Raw genomic sequence first — 13,349 nt, 5'->3', positions numbered from 1 at the left:
TTCGAAGTGGCCCAGGTTGAGAAAGATTCAGGAAGCAAGAATGTACAGTCAGCAGAAGAACCCCCTCACTTTGCTGCTTGACAAGAGGAAAGTTAAATTGAAAATAAAGGCATGCCTGCCCTAATGTACTTCCAGATATATCGATTGCCGATGGGCCGTTGTGCAGTTGCAAAAATTGTGGAATGGGATTCTGCTCCTTCCAAGAAATCTCCCTAAAGAGATTCTGAAAATCGCCTTGGGAGGGGTGGGGGAAACCACTTTTTACCTGGAAACAGGTACCCCAAACCCTGCTGCTTCTTTTCCAGAAATTGGGACCAGCTGGGAATGGGGCTAGACTAGTTGAACCCTCTGCAGAAGCAGGAAACTCTAGACCTTTTCAGGCAAATGGCTGTCCAGTCTCTTCTTGAAAACCTCCAGTAAGGGAGGAGGGAGGGAGGGAGGGAGGGAGGAAGGAAGGAAGGAAGAGGAGGAGGGAGGGAAAGAAAGAAAGAAAGAAAGAAAGAAAGAAAGAAAGAGAGAGAGAGAGAGAGAGAGAGAGAGAGAGAGAGAGAAAGAAAGAAAGAAAGAAAGAAAGAAAGAAAGAAAGAAAGAAAGAAAGAAAGAAAGAAAGAAAGAAAGAAAGAAAGAAAGAAAAAGAAAAGGATGGAGGGAGGGAGGAAGGAAGGAAGAGGAGGAGGGAGGGAAAGAAAGAAAAGAAAAGAAAGAGAAAAGGAGGGAGGGAGGAAGAGGAGGAGAGAAGGAAAGAAAGAAAAGAGAAAAGGAGGGAGGGGGAAGGAAGGAAGGAAGGAAGAGGAGGGAGGGAAAGAAAGAAAGAAAGGAAAGAAAAAGAAGGAGGGAGGGAGGAAGAGGAGGAGGGAGGGAAAGAAAGAAAAGAAAAGAAAGAGAAAAGGAGGGAGGGAGGGAGGAAGAGGAGGAGGGAAGGAAAGAAAGAAAGAAAAGAAAGAAAAGGAGGGAGGGGGAAGGAAGGAAGGAAAAGGAGGGAGGGAAAGAAAGAAAGAAAGGAAAGAGAAAAAGAAGGGAGGGAGGAAGGAAGGAAGAACAGCAGAATAACAGAGTTGAGAGGGACCTTGGTGGTCACCCCGACTCCTTCTGTTCATTAAACTAGACATACCCAGTTTATGCAACTGTTCTTCATAAGTGCGAGATCATCAATCACTTTTTCCACTGCCCTTGTAACTTCAAACAGTCGCTAAACAAACGGTCGTTAGCCGAGGATGACCCGTAAATCACACCCCCCTCCACGCACATAAGGCCTTTGGCACTCCTGCGGCACGGCCGCTGGGTCTCTAACTGACTTGGCTTTATTACGGAGGCGGATCTGCCCTTATCGACGTCGTATCAAAAGCACAATTACCTGTCGATAATCCAGAAACAATCCCGCTCAACAGGATGCAAAACCACCTCCGTCAATAATTCAAAATACGGTAGGCATTGATTTTTTTCCCCTTTCTTTCCTTTTTCTTTTTTCTTTTCTTTTCTTTTCTTTTCTTTTTTCTTTTTAAAGAAGCCTCCAAAACTGGATGTCAGGAGGATAACCACCAATTGCCGGTGGTGAACGCCGGGATTTTGGTGGACTTGGGAAGCGCGAGGGTTCGGCTTAGCTCTTTGCGGAACGATGTCGCGCAATGACAAGGCCGAGACGGTCCCCTCTCTTCTTCTCCTCTATAAGCGGATTAAACTAATCTGGGGGTTTATATATCGGAGTTATTTCATGTCTTGCTGAAACTGCACCTTGGCACGCTGCAGTTTGCCACCGAGTTTGGAGAACGCGACCTCAGGGGCTGCAAAAATCGGGTTGGTGAGCATGGCACCCTTGGTGCCCACCCAGGGCTTTCACACGATGGTTTTTGTTCTGTTTTGTTTTGCAGCCCAGGGTTGAAATGGGGGGGTCCTGGTGGCCTCTGAGCTGTCTTGTTTTCTTGCAGACGTTTCATGACCCAACTAGGTAGCATCGTCAGTGCGAGAAAGGAATGGGGTTTGGGGAGGAGCAGGTGGAGGAGGAAAAGGACTGTGGGGTCCTTGGTGCTCTCTGAGCTGGGTTGAAATATTGCAGACATTTCATTACTGAACTAGGTAACATCATGGTTGCAACGCCAGCCTTCTCAACCTAGATGTGGGAGAGTAGCGAGGCATTTTTGGAGGGTCGGAGGGCGTGCGTCAGTGCTTTTGTGTTCCACCATAACTCCATCCTGGGCCGCGATCCACAAACCCTGGTCAAATCTCACAGCCATGAGATGGACAAGCCACCATCCCTTGGCTCCAGATGTTTCTCAAAACAGCTCCGGCTGAAATTGGGCCTCCATGTTTCGGAGGACCCTGGAGCCGTTTTCTGGTCACGCACGGGGTGCTAACCTGCTTGTGGGCGGGGGGGGGGCGCCCTCTCCAGCAGCCACCCAAGGAGTCCTGCGGCTTCCCCCCCAAAATTGTGAAGCACAAACTGGGGTCTTTCCCCCCCCACCCCCTCAACTCTTCCGATCTGCAGGCATGATGTTAATACCGCCGATAATGACACTCTAAAAAGCCACTCATGCTTTGCACGACGTGCGTGTGCGTGTGTGTGTGTGTGTGTGTGTGTGTGAGCGTGCTGCTGTTGCATTTCCCTGGCTGAGCTTTCTTTGAAGGGGGGGGGATGAACCGAAGGATGCACAGGTGAGCATCCGTCTGAGCAAGCATCTCCTGAAATTGATCAGCCGTGGCAGAGCGGCGAGGGGGGAGGTGGGGGTGGAAGAGCCATGCCCAGGTTGCCCAGCAACGGAAAGGAAGATGCTTAAGGAAGGGGAGAAGCTGTGTGTGTGTCCATGATTCTGGCATGGCCTCTGGAGCATGAACGGGCCGTGGGGAGGGAGGGCGCACTGAGGGGCGGGCAGCCCCCATGCGAAGGCAGGCGGCTATAAACGGACTGTCTTTTCCCTGACGGTCTATCCTAGGGGGTCTTCAAACTGGGCCCTTTTAGGACTTGTGGACTTCAACTCCCAGAATTCCTCAGCCAGGCACGTGTGCCTGGCTGAGGAATTCTGGGAGTTGAAGTCCACAAATTGTAAAAGGGCCCAGTTTGGAGACCCCTGGTGTATCCAGACGACCTTCCATTGGCTTTCCGGGCCACGTAGTTGTGGAATAAGTGTTTCCTGCTGGAAACGTGGCCCGGAGGAGGGGGATCCATATCGCCTTCTAGAAAGGCGACCATCCATCCATCCAGCCCAAAGGTTCCCCCATCCCTCCCTTCCTCTCTGGGCTGCCTTCCACCTGCAGGCTCTGGAGCCGAGGAAGAACTGACAACTTCAATTAGGTCTGCAGCTCCATCCTAGCCTGCTTGGGGAGGCAGCCGGGCGATTAAGCCTTCGCAGGCATGATTGACAGGAGCCAGCCAAAGTCCGCTTGTCTGCAGAGAGAGATTGGCAGGGTGGGGCGGGTGGGAGAGGGACCCCGGGGCAGCAGCCACGGCGCGGGCTGGGACGTGGAGACAACTGGCGACCACGCGAATCCTGCTGATCCCAAGCAAGTCCCTTTGGAAGGCAAATCGGGGCGCCCATAATATTCGACAATATTCTCCTTTCTCTTCTATAAACAGAATCTCCAGATTCAGCCACAGTTTCATTCCATCCAGCATTGACCTTGGGGAACTCTCAAGCTTTCTCCTTCCGTTATATATTCAAGACGGGCAGTCTTTAACATTTATTTGTTACGTGCATGTAGGGGCGTGTGGGTCTACAACACATATGCGGTAGGCAGTACGTTTAGGGGTGTGTCGTGTGTGTGTGTTTCACTTTGAGAGCGGGCAAGAACTAAGAACTAGAACGTAAGGAAAAACTTCCTGACAGTTAGAACAATTAACCAGTGGAACAACCGGCCTCCAGAAGCGGTGAATGCTCCAGCACTGGGAGTTTTTAAGAAGAGACTGGACAGCCATTGGTCTGAAATGGGGGTTGGACTTGATGACCTCCAAGGTCCCTTCCAACTTTACTATTATGATTAAGTAAAGTTCATTTTTGTGCCCACGGTAAAAAAAAAAGTGACGACAAAGGTTCTCTTATTTTGTCTTATCTCATCTTTAAAAGACCACGTTGTTCCTCTACCCATCGCCCACTCCTTTTGCCTACCTGAAGCCAAGGCCGGGAGTGTTTCTTCCCCACCACCATCACCGCCCTTTTTTTCTTCTTTCTTTCTTTCTTTCTTTCTTTCTTTCTTTCTTTCTTTCTTTCTTTCTTTCTTTCTTTCTTTCTTTCTTTCTTTCTTTCTTTCTTTCTTCTTTCTTTCTTCCTTCCTTTCTTCCTTTCTTTCTTTTTTGCAATTTGGCTTTTTTCCTTTCTGCCTTGTCAAAATTTCGACAGCAGCCGTCTTCCTGGGAACAGGCTCTTTCGGGTTGTCTAATTCTGAAAAGCAAGGAAGAGAAGAATCGGCCTTCCGCAGAGTCAGATCCAGGATGCATCTAGCAGTCGGTTTCCCCCACCTAAGCACTTCCCCGGGCAGGAGAAACCGCAGTTCAGAAAGGTCTTCAAGCTTCCGCATCCAGGAAGGGAAGGGAGTGGTGGTGGAGGGGGGCTCAAGAAAGAGGGAAGACCCCCCCATTTGAGGTCCCACAGGATGAGGGTACCCCAACCCTGGACTAATTCTTTTTTCCACTCTGTCTTAGAGGTGCTGGAGTAGGGGGTCTTCAAACATGGCCCTTTTAGGACTTGTGGACTTCAACTCCCAGAATTCCTCAGCCAGCGTGCCTGGCTGAGGAATTCTGGGAGTTGAAGTCCACAAGTCATAAAGGGGCCCAGTTTGAAGACCCCTGCTTGTGGACTTCAACTCCCAGAATTCCTCAGCCAGCGTGCCTGGCTGAGGAATTCTGGGAGTTGAAGTCCACAAGTCATAGAAGGGCCCAGTGTGAAAACCCCCTGGGCTGAAGAGTCCTGTCTGGTTAAAATCTGAGTATTAGGTATGTTTGCTGCCTTATTTGTAAAAAATAATAATAATGGCAGGATGCAAATGAACAAACGAATGAACAAAGACAGGAAGACGTGCCGGGATCCAAAACCAGATTTTGAAGACCTTCATTCTTAAACTCTTGTCTTTAAACACGCACACGCGCACACCCCCTTCATTCCCTCTACTCCGCTTAGAGAAAAAGATGGTTTTTCAGCTAATTCTCCTCAAAAAATCAAAGCCCCAAACAGATGTCTCTTGCCCGCCCCTGCCTGAAGCCCACCTGTTCAGCCTGCACTTTTGTCAAGTCGCCTAGCGCAGAGATTTCCTTGGTGAATGGAAATGGAACTTTTATGGCCTGGCGTGAAATCGATAGGCAATTCACATATTGATTTTATGATTGTAGTTTTATTTTATGCCTCCCTTCTCCCCTCTCCCGCCCCACACACCGGATTGCAAGCTGCTGGGGCCTCATAAGGGGAAATGCAGTATCTACATATTTTAAAAATAAAACGGTACGGATAACACTGCAGAGTCTGGTGGCTTTCAGCCATTTCAAAATCCTGATTGATTATTCCTGCTGAGGAGAGTTGCAAGGTTGACGGTGCCAATAGTCCTCAACTTACAATCTCTATTTAGTGGCCGTTCAGAGTTACAACGGCCCTGCAAATAGCGACTTAGGACCACTTTTCAGACTTAACAGCTGTTGCAGCATCCCCCTGTGGTTGCCGGGTCAAAATTCAGACGCTTGACAACTGACATGTATTTTACCAGGAAACATAGATAGGGCAGCCTAGAAAAGTTAGTGCCCTCCTAACCATACCCAAGAACTCCGAATTTGTTGGCGATGTCCATTTTGCTCTCCGAGTTCATGATGACCTAACCCTAACTCTAGGTAGACTCATATTCAGGCTTGAAGCTAAAACTCAAATCCTTTGGCCACCTAATGAGAAGGAAGGACTCACTGGAGAAGAGCCTAATGCTGGGAAAGATGGAGGGCAAGAGAAGAAGAAGGGGACGACAGAGAAGGAGGTGGCTGGATGGAGTCACTGAAGCAGGAGGCGTGAGCTTAAATGGACTCCAGAAGATGGTAGAGGACAGGGAAGCCTGGAGGAACGTTGTCCATAGGGTCGCGATGGGTCAGACACGACTTCGCAGCTAACAACAAGAACAAAAAAGTTTAAATGTACAGTCCTGTCTGTCGGCCTGCCTGCCTGCCTGCCTGCCTGTCTATCCATCCATTCATCTATCTTCTACTGTCTATCTAAATCCATCCATCACCTGTTCTGTCCATCCATCTTATCTGTTTATCCCTCTCTATCAATCCCAACTATCTATATCTCTATCTTAATCCATCTATCCATCCATGCCTTTATCTATATCTTAATCTATCCATCTATCCATCCACCCATCTATTTATCCATCTATCCATCTATCCATCCATCTTTATGTCTATTTATGTATCCATCCATCATCCATCTGTCTGTCTTTGTAATCTATCTATCTATCTATCTATCTATCTATCTATCTATCTATCTATCTATCTATCTATCTATCTATCTATCTATCTATCTATCTATCTATCTATCTATCTATCCATCCATCCATCCATCTGTATGTCTATTTATGTATTCATCCGTCCATCCATCCATCCATCTCAGCTATCCTCCCCTGCCTCCCTGCCACGTTAGTGCCCCTCCGTCCTGTCTGCACTCACCCCCTAGCCTGGCTGAGTGGGAGCCCCTCCCTGGCCCTCCCCCGGTCTCTGGTGGGTTGGCTAGTGGTCTCCCACCCAGTCCCGCCCCTTCTCTCCTCTCAGTTCAGCCTCTGGGAGCAGCTGGGACCTTTTCTGTGGTGGGTGTTTCCGAGGGGACCGCATCCTTCCACAGTTGCTCCTGTTGCCAAGGCAACCTCCTGAAACAGGTGGAAAGGCCCGGGCACGGATGAGCGTGGGGAGGCTGCGATTGCCAGCTTTGGGGTGGGGGGGGAAGGAAGGCTGAGTGAGAAATGGGTGCCGCTCTTGAAAGTTGCACCAAGAATGGCCGCGTTCTCACAATGCGGAGACATACACCCGATAGTACCAGGATACGCCTTAGTGCGGCAGTCTCCAAATTGGGCGACTTTAAGACTTGCGGACTTCAACTCCCAGAATTCCCCAGCCAGCGTCTGAGTTTTGATCACCTGACCTTGGGAATGCCACGACGGTCGTAAGGCCGAAAAACGGTCCCCACTCACTTTTTTCAGCGCCCTTGTAACTCTGAGCGGTCGTTAAAGGAACTGTTGTAAGTCGAGGACTGACCTGTGTTGTTTCGGTTAATCTGGGATCCCACCAGATTCGGCTTTCAAATCAATAGAGTTTGTTTAATAACTAGCCTTTCATTCAAGCGGGTGGCTGTGATGAAAAAAACCAAACCCCCCCCCCAAAACAACAACAGATATCAAGTCGAATGCAGAGAACAAATAAAAGGGGGAAATCCCCATAAACGAAAGCACAGAATAAACAGTGCAGCCAGGCAAGTAAATTTCTGCTCAGAATTAAGTCCCTCGGTGTTAATTGGGCAATATCGACCCAGCTTGCTTTGCTTGCTGTTTCTAAAAATGTAGCCGGGCTAATCTTTTGCAGCAAAACGGCAAAAAAAAGGGTCTTGAGTTGCTAAGAGTATTTTGCAAAAAATGAGAGTGATAATCAGGAGAGGTTGGGGGTTTTTTCCCCAAGAGGACGCAAAATCCTTCTGCAATTTTATATTCTCCACTTTCCCCCCCTCCCCCTAATGTCAAGATTAGCCAGTTTCCACTGTGCAGGCAGTCCTTGACTAACGACAGTTCATTTAATGACCATTCAAAGTTACAGCAGCACTGAAAAGACTTAGAACCGTTTTTCACGTTGACGACCGTTGCAGCGTCCCCAGGGTCGCGTGATCAAAATGTAGGATGGTTGCGGTGTCACGTGCTGCCCCATGGCCGTACGTGGGGAAAACGGTCCTAACTCACTTTTTCCCGGTGCCGTGGTAACTTTGAACAGCCATTAAATGAACTGTCGTAAGTCGAGGACTGCCTGTAAAAAAAAAAAAAGAAAATTATCTATATCAGCCCGTCAGGATTTGTGGATGTGAGGCCTGCCCTGGACGGGACTCAGGGGATAAGCCAACATCCCAAATGAGCTCAATGCTGGGTGCTCTGTCTTTCACGTTCAAGATTGCGACGCCAGTCACGGACAGATATTGAAGACTGCAAAATTGTGCGACAACTCTGAGCACGCGAATAAACCGAAGTAGCTGCCAACCAGGCAGCAATTTAGTAACATCTCCTTTTTTTTTTCCTGTTTTCCTTTTAGCTAACAGTTCCCTGCTGGGAGGCGGTGGTGGTAAGTAATTGATACCTTTTTTCCCCCCCTCTACGGCTTTGCAATTAATATCTCAGCTGATTGGGAAGGGAAGGGAAGTGAAGGGAAGAAAAATAGGATCCGGGCACAGGGCGGGCTGGCTGGCCCAGCACATGTTTGGGGTGAAAAGGCGACCCAGCTGGATTGGACCTAGTTCACCTCTTGCCCAGCCCTGACAAAACAGATGTTCCCCCCACACAGCTGACACGATCCCTATGGCCCTCCAGAACTTGTGGGACTCCAAAACCCATCCTCTTTGATGGCTGACCATGATGGGAAACGAAGAGTAGTCCAACTGCATCCAGTGGACTGTTGCATCTTTTCTTTTACTTCACTTTGCTTCGCTTCCGTCTTCACCTTCCTGTTCGCTTTCACTTTCGCTCAACTCCCCGCCCATCTTCACCTCTGCTTTCACTTTCAGTCACACTCCACTCCTACCCTCGCTTTCCCTTTCCCTTCCCTTCCCCCTTCACCAGGGGTCTTCAAACTTGGCCCTTTTGTGACTTGTGGACTTCAACTCCCAGAATTCCTCAGCCACTGTGCCTGGCTGAGGAATTCTGGGAATTGAAGTCCACAAGTCACAAAAGGGCCAAGTTTGAAGACCCCTGCCCTTCACCTTCTCCTCTGCCCTCGCTTTCACTTTCGCTTTCGCCTTCTACCTTCCCCTTACTTTCACTTTCACTTTCTTCCCTTTGCCTCTTTGCTTCCTTTGATTTTACTGATTTCATTTCACCGCACCGCCCCCCAAATTTAAATAGAAAGGAGTCTTTCTCTCCGTCCTGTGGTTTGTTTGTTTTTCTGTGCTACTTAAGAACTCATATTAACTTTGACCCACGTCCGTTGTCCTAGCGCAGGGGTCTTCAAACCTGGCCCTTTTAGGACTTGTGGACTTCAACTCCCAGAATTCCTGGCTGAGGAATTCTGGGAGTTGAAGTCCACAAGTCCTAAAAGGGCCAGGATTGAAGACCCCTGTCCTAAGTGAATAGCCGTTGCAAAGCCAGTCCTTCCTTTATTTCTCTTTTTGGAGATGTGGCGAGGAGAATCTTTTTTTATTCAAACTCTGTCTCTCTGCAATACTGTGTCGTGCAAAGAATGTGTCTGGGACTGTGCAGGTTGTGTGAATGTGTTCTTGTTGCACGATATGTGAATGTGTGTTTGTGGGAACGTTAAAAAAAACCTCCATTGCTGGAGAATTTTAAGAGGAGATTGGATAGCCAGTTGTTTGATACGTTATGTAGGGGGTTGGACTAGAAGACCTCCAAGCTCCCTTCCAACTCTGTTATTCTTTTCCCTGTAGTTCCTAGACCCCATTTAAGAATTTATGTATTGTTTCCCAAATTCAGACAGGGGCGGTTTCTTAGTGCAATCTGCATTTTATCATTTCACGCGAACCGTGTCACTGTTGACTCTGCTAATTTTCCTGGGATGCAGCCTTCGGAGGCCTCTCGTTAACACAATTCTGTTCTGCTTCTCAGGGCGAGAGAAAATTTCCGAGTGAAAATTTCTCCGGGCTGTCCCCAGAAATCTAAAAAAAAAAAAGAATAAAAACTGCTTGTGATAGCAGTTCATTTGCGTAATCGATTCAGCGAGGCCATTAAAAAAATGAAATTGGTCAATCAGCCAGATGTTTGGCAGAATAAAAAAATGAACTTTGGCGTACAGTAAAAAAAGAAAAAAAGATAAAAAGAAAAGAAAAGAAATTTATAAAGAAATGACTTCCCCTTTCGTCTCAACAAGTGGAAACAATTTTAGTAATTTATCACTTCCTCTTAAAATGCAACAGCGTTGTCTTTTCCCCATATCTCATTCCTTATCTATAAACACATCCTTAAAGCGTGGCTGTTCATTCCCGATCAACAAAAATCCATTGAGGATTATCAGAGATAACTGTTTTAACCTTGATCAAATGAACCGACTTTACATCCCTTCCTTTTACAATCTTAATCTCCCAAATAATGCTCTGGAACTTGATTTCTTTTCTTTTTTTCTTTGTCCCTTCGGGCAAAATCCTTCAAAGCTTTAGCAATTCTCTTTTTTGCAAATGCAATAGAAGGAAGTCATCCAGGTCACCCTTTTGCTTTGTTATTTGTAACGTTCCTTTTAATGGTTAGGATAGCAGGGCTATCATTTGTAGGTCCACTGCAGCATCTTCCGAATAGGGACACCTCTTTTTATTTCATTTTAAAATCAGGGTTTTGCCCCCGACCCACTTCCTCCTAAGCTACTCCTTAATTTATTTTAGAGCACCCCTCCGATTGCCCCTTAGTGTGATCACCCCCTTCAAGACTTAAAAGAATCCCCCAGCCCTGAATTGAATGTTTCCTGCTCCCCCACTTGTTCTTACCCCAAATGCAAGGCCCCACTGCACATTGTGTGCATTGTGTAGAAAGCAAGGACTTACACAGGTTTTCCACTTTCTATATGGATTCTTCTCCCCACAAACGAGTTGTGTCTGGTTTCTGACACACGTTCCGGTAATGGTATGTAGGAAGACCTTGGGAGACGAGCAAAAAGAAGGGAACAGTTCAATAAGAGACAGCTGAGCCCTCAGCTGAATATAGGTAATCCTTGAGTCGCGTCCATTCATTTAGTGACGGTTCAAAGTTACAAGGGCAGTGAAAAAAAGGGACTTGGGGCCATTTTTCACACTTAACGACCGTTGCAGCTTCCCCACGGTCACGCGATCAAAATTCAGATGCTTGGCAACTGACTCATTTTTATGACAGTCGCAGTGTCCCCGGGAGTCACGCGATCCTCTTTTACGACCTTCTGACCAATGGGGAAGCCAGATTCATTTAACAACCGTGTCACTAGCTTAACAACTGCAGTGATTCATTTAACAGCTGTCACAAGAAAGGTCATAAAACGGGCCAAAGCTTATGTCATGGTTCCAACAGACAAGAGACGAACAAAGCAGAACTCCGAGGCTTGCCAATTCTGCAAATAACATGTTTATTAGTTACAAAGTACCAGCACGGTCAAGAGCGAAACCAAGTCTGGATACACACAGAGCAATTCCCCAATACCAAGTTTAAAAAATCCCACCCATAAAGCTATGCGAGCAACGTTTCCCCAGTGGAATTATTTGGCAGGCTTTTTACACAACGCCCAGCCTGCAGTCCTGGGAGCAGCTGATGACCTTGGTTCCCACGGGATAAAAGATTATGATGACTAGCAAAGCACCTGGGCATTCCCCCCTCCCTCCGTTCTACGTGGGAAGTGAGAAGGAAAATGGCTCTAGCCACGCTCATTTGCAGAGTTGACAGCTCACCTAACCACGGTCTCGCTTAGCAATGGAAATTTCGGGGGTCAGTTATGGTTGCGTACAGCGGGCAAGACTCCGAAGGGAACCTGCTCCAGTTTCTCAGACTGTAAAATTGACAGTAGGAGAATTGTAGTTGCAGACCGGGCAGATTCTGTCACTGTAGCTTTCCACTAAAATAGAATTAGTTTAACCAGTTGTGATTCCTGTCTGGTTTCTCCCGCGAGGCCGACAGATTTTGGAAGACCAAAGGCTCCTGGGATTTAGCTGTCACAATCCCCGTCTCCTGCCTGGCATTAAAGCCTTTCCGTGCTGCACGAGATATCCAGGTTTGAAGCTGCCCCCAGTCCCACACGCTCAAGCGAACGTTCCCGGCAGGCCTTGTCAAGCAACATGCCGGATTTCCTGCACCTTTTAGGTCCGACTTTCATTTCTTTATGACCTAAATTTGTTGACTGCCCCCTCAACAAGAAGAGAAAGCATCAAGAAACATCAGAATCGAAAGCGTCCCCGAATAAAAAGCCAGCATACTTTTGCTACTAACCAAAAATAAAATCTTAAGTAGAACAGAAAAAGGAACAAGTCTGGCTATAGCTGAATTTTGCTTTCCTTTTAAAATATGCAAAAAAAAAATAAAATCTTTCAAGGATATGGCTACTGATCAGGTACTTCCATTTTTTTTATTCGGCAGTGAAATGCAGCCACTTCTGCAACGACAGGTGAACAGGGTTACGTGCTGGCTTGTGACAGACAGGGGGAATCTTGGTCTTTCTGAGTAAACTGCCTTGCTTTCCATTTAACCAGCTTTGCCTTTTGGCCCTTCTCCAAGTTTTTCAGAGCAGTTCTTGGCTGCCAGAAAACGTGGATGTAAAAAAAAAACACAACGCACATTTTTCTTTTAGGAGAAGAGGCATACAAAAAACGTACGCAAGAACATTTTCCTGGGAAGAAAAAAATATATATTTAAAAAGATGCAAGCTTTCCTGTACTTCCCCCCCCCCCGAACCCTTCTTTTTCTTTTAATCCACGGCTTAGTTCTTAAATGCCACAGAATGGATTTATAAATAAGCATATTTGAAGCTAACGTGGGCTAGAAAGAGATTATGTCTCCCACCCTGTATGATATTGGGGGGGAATCCCCCCCGCCTGCCCTCCTTTTCAAGAAAGTTTACTAGAAAAGGTCAGCCGAGAACAGTTACTCCTGCAGAGCAACACTGGACAGCCTCTCCTGATAGCCAACGATTGCACAATCAACGGAAGAAAAACCAATAGAACAGAATATCGGTAGCCCGTGACCTACAACAACTCATTTAGCGACCAAAGTTACAACAGCGCTGAAAAAAGGGACTTACGACCGTTTTTCACCCTTACGACCGTTGCAGCATCCCCCATAAGTCAGGTGATCAAAATTCCGCCGCTTGGAAACGGACTCCGTATTTACGACGGTCGCAGCGTCCCGGGTCACGTGATCCCCTTTTGCGTCCATCTGACAAGCTGGATTGACTTCATCACTCTGTTACTAACGTAATAAACCGCGGCAATCCCCCTTAACGACTGTGGCAAGAAAAGGTGGCAGGACAGGGCAAATCCCACTTGACAGCTGCCTCACTTAGGAACGGAAATTTTGGGCGCGGCTGCGGTCCTAAGTCGAGGACTACCTGTATCTGTGAATGGCGGTGGTGCTCTCTGAGCTGGGTGGGTTTCGGGCAGACGTTTCATGACCCAGCTAGGCGACATCATCAGTGCTAGAAGGGAGGAGGAGGAGGAGGAGGATGTTCTGAACCAGCCAACTACCGG

The 13,349-nt window shown here is 47.5% G+C and overlaps 1 protein-coding gene across 3 annotated transcripts in view; it reads left to right on the top strand.

Annotated features, from left to right (window-relative positions):
- Nucleotides 1-13,349, top strand: part of MACROD1 (mono-ADP ribosylhydrolase 1) — a 171,860-nt gene that overhangs the window by 118,806 nt on the left and 39,705 nt on the right. For all 3 annotated transcript variants that reach the window (XM_081340468.1, XM_081340469.1, XM_081340470.1), the window contains exon 4: nt 8,243-8,272. In XM_081340468.1, the coding sequence (XP_081196594.1) occupies nt 8,243-8,272 (30 nt within the window). The remainder of the gene's footprint in view (nt 1-8,242; nt 8,273-13,349) is intronic.

This window comes from Vipera berus (genome assembly GCF_964194415.1).
Source record: "Vipera berus genome assembly, chromosome: 16".
NCBI classification, from domain to species: domain Eukaryota; kingdom Metazoa; phylum Chordata; class Lepidosauria; order Squamata; family Viperidae; genus Vipera; species Vipera berus.
This window is presented reverse-complemented; position numbering and strand designations above follow the sequence as displayed.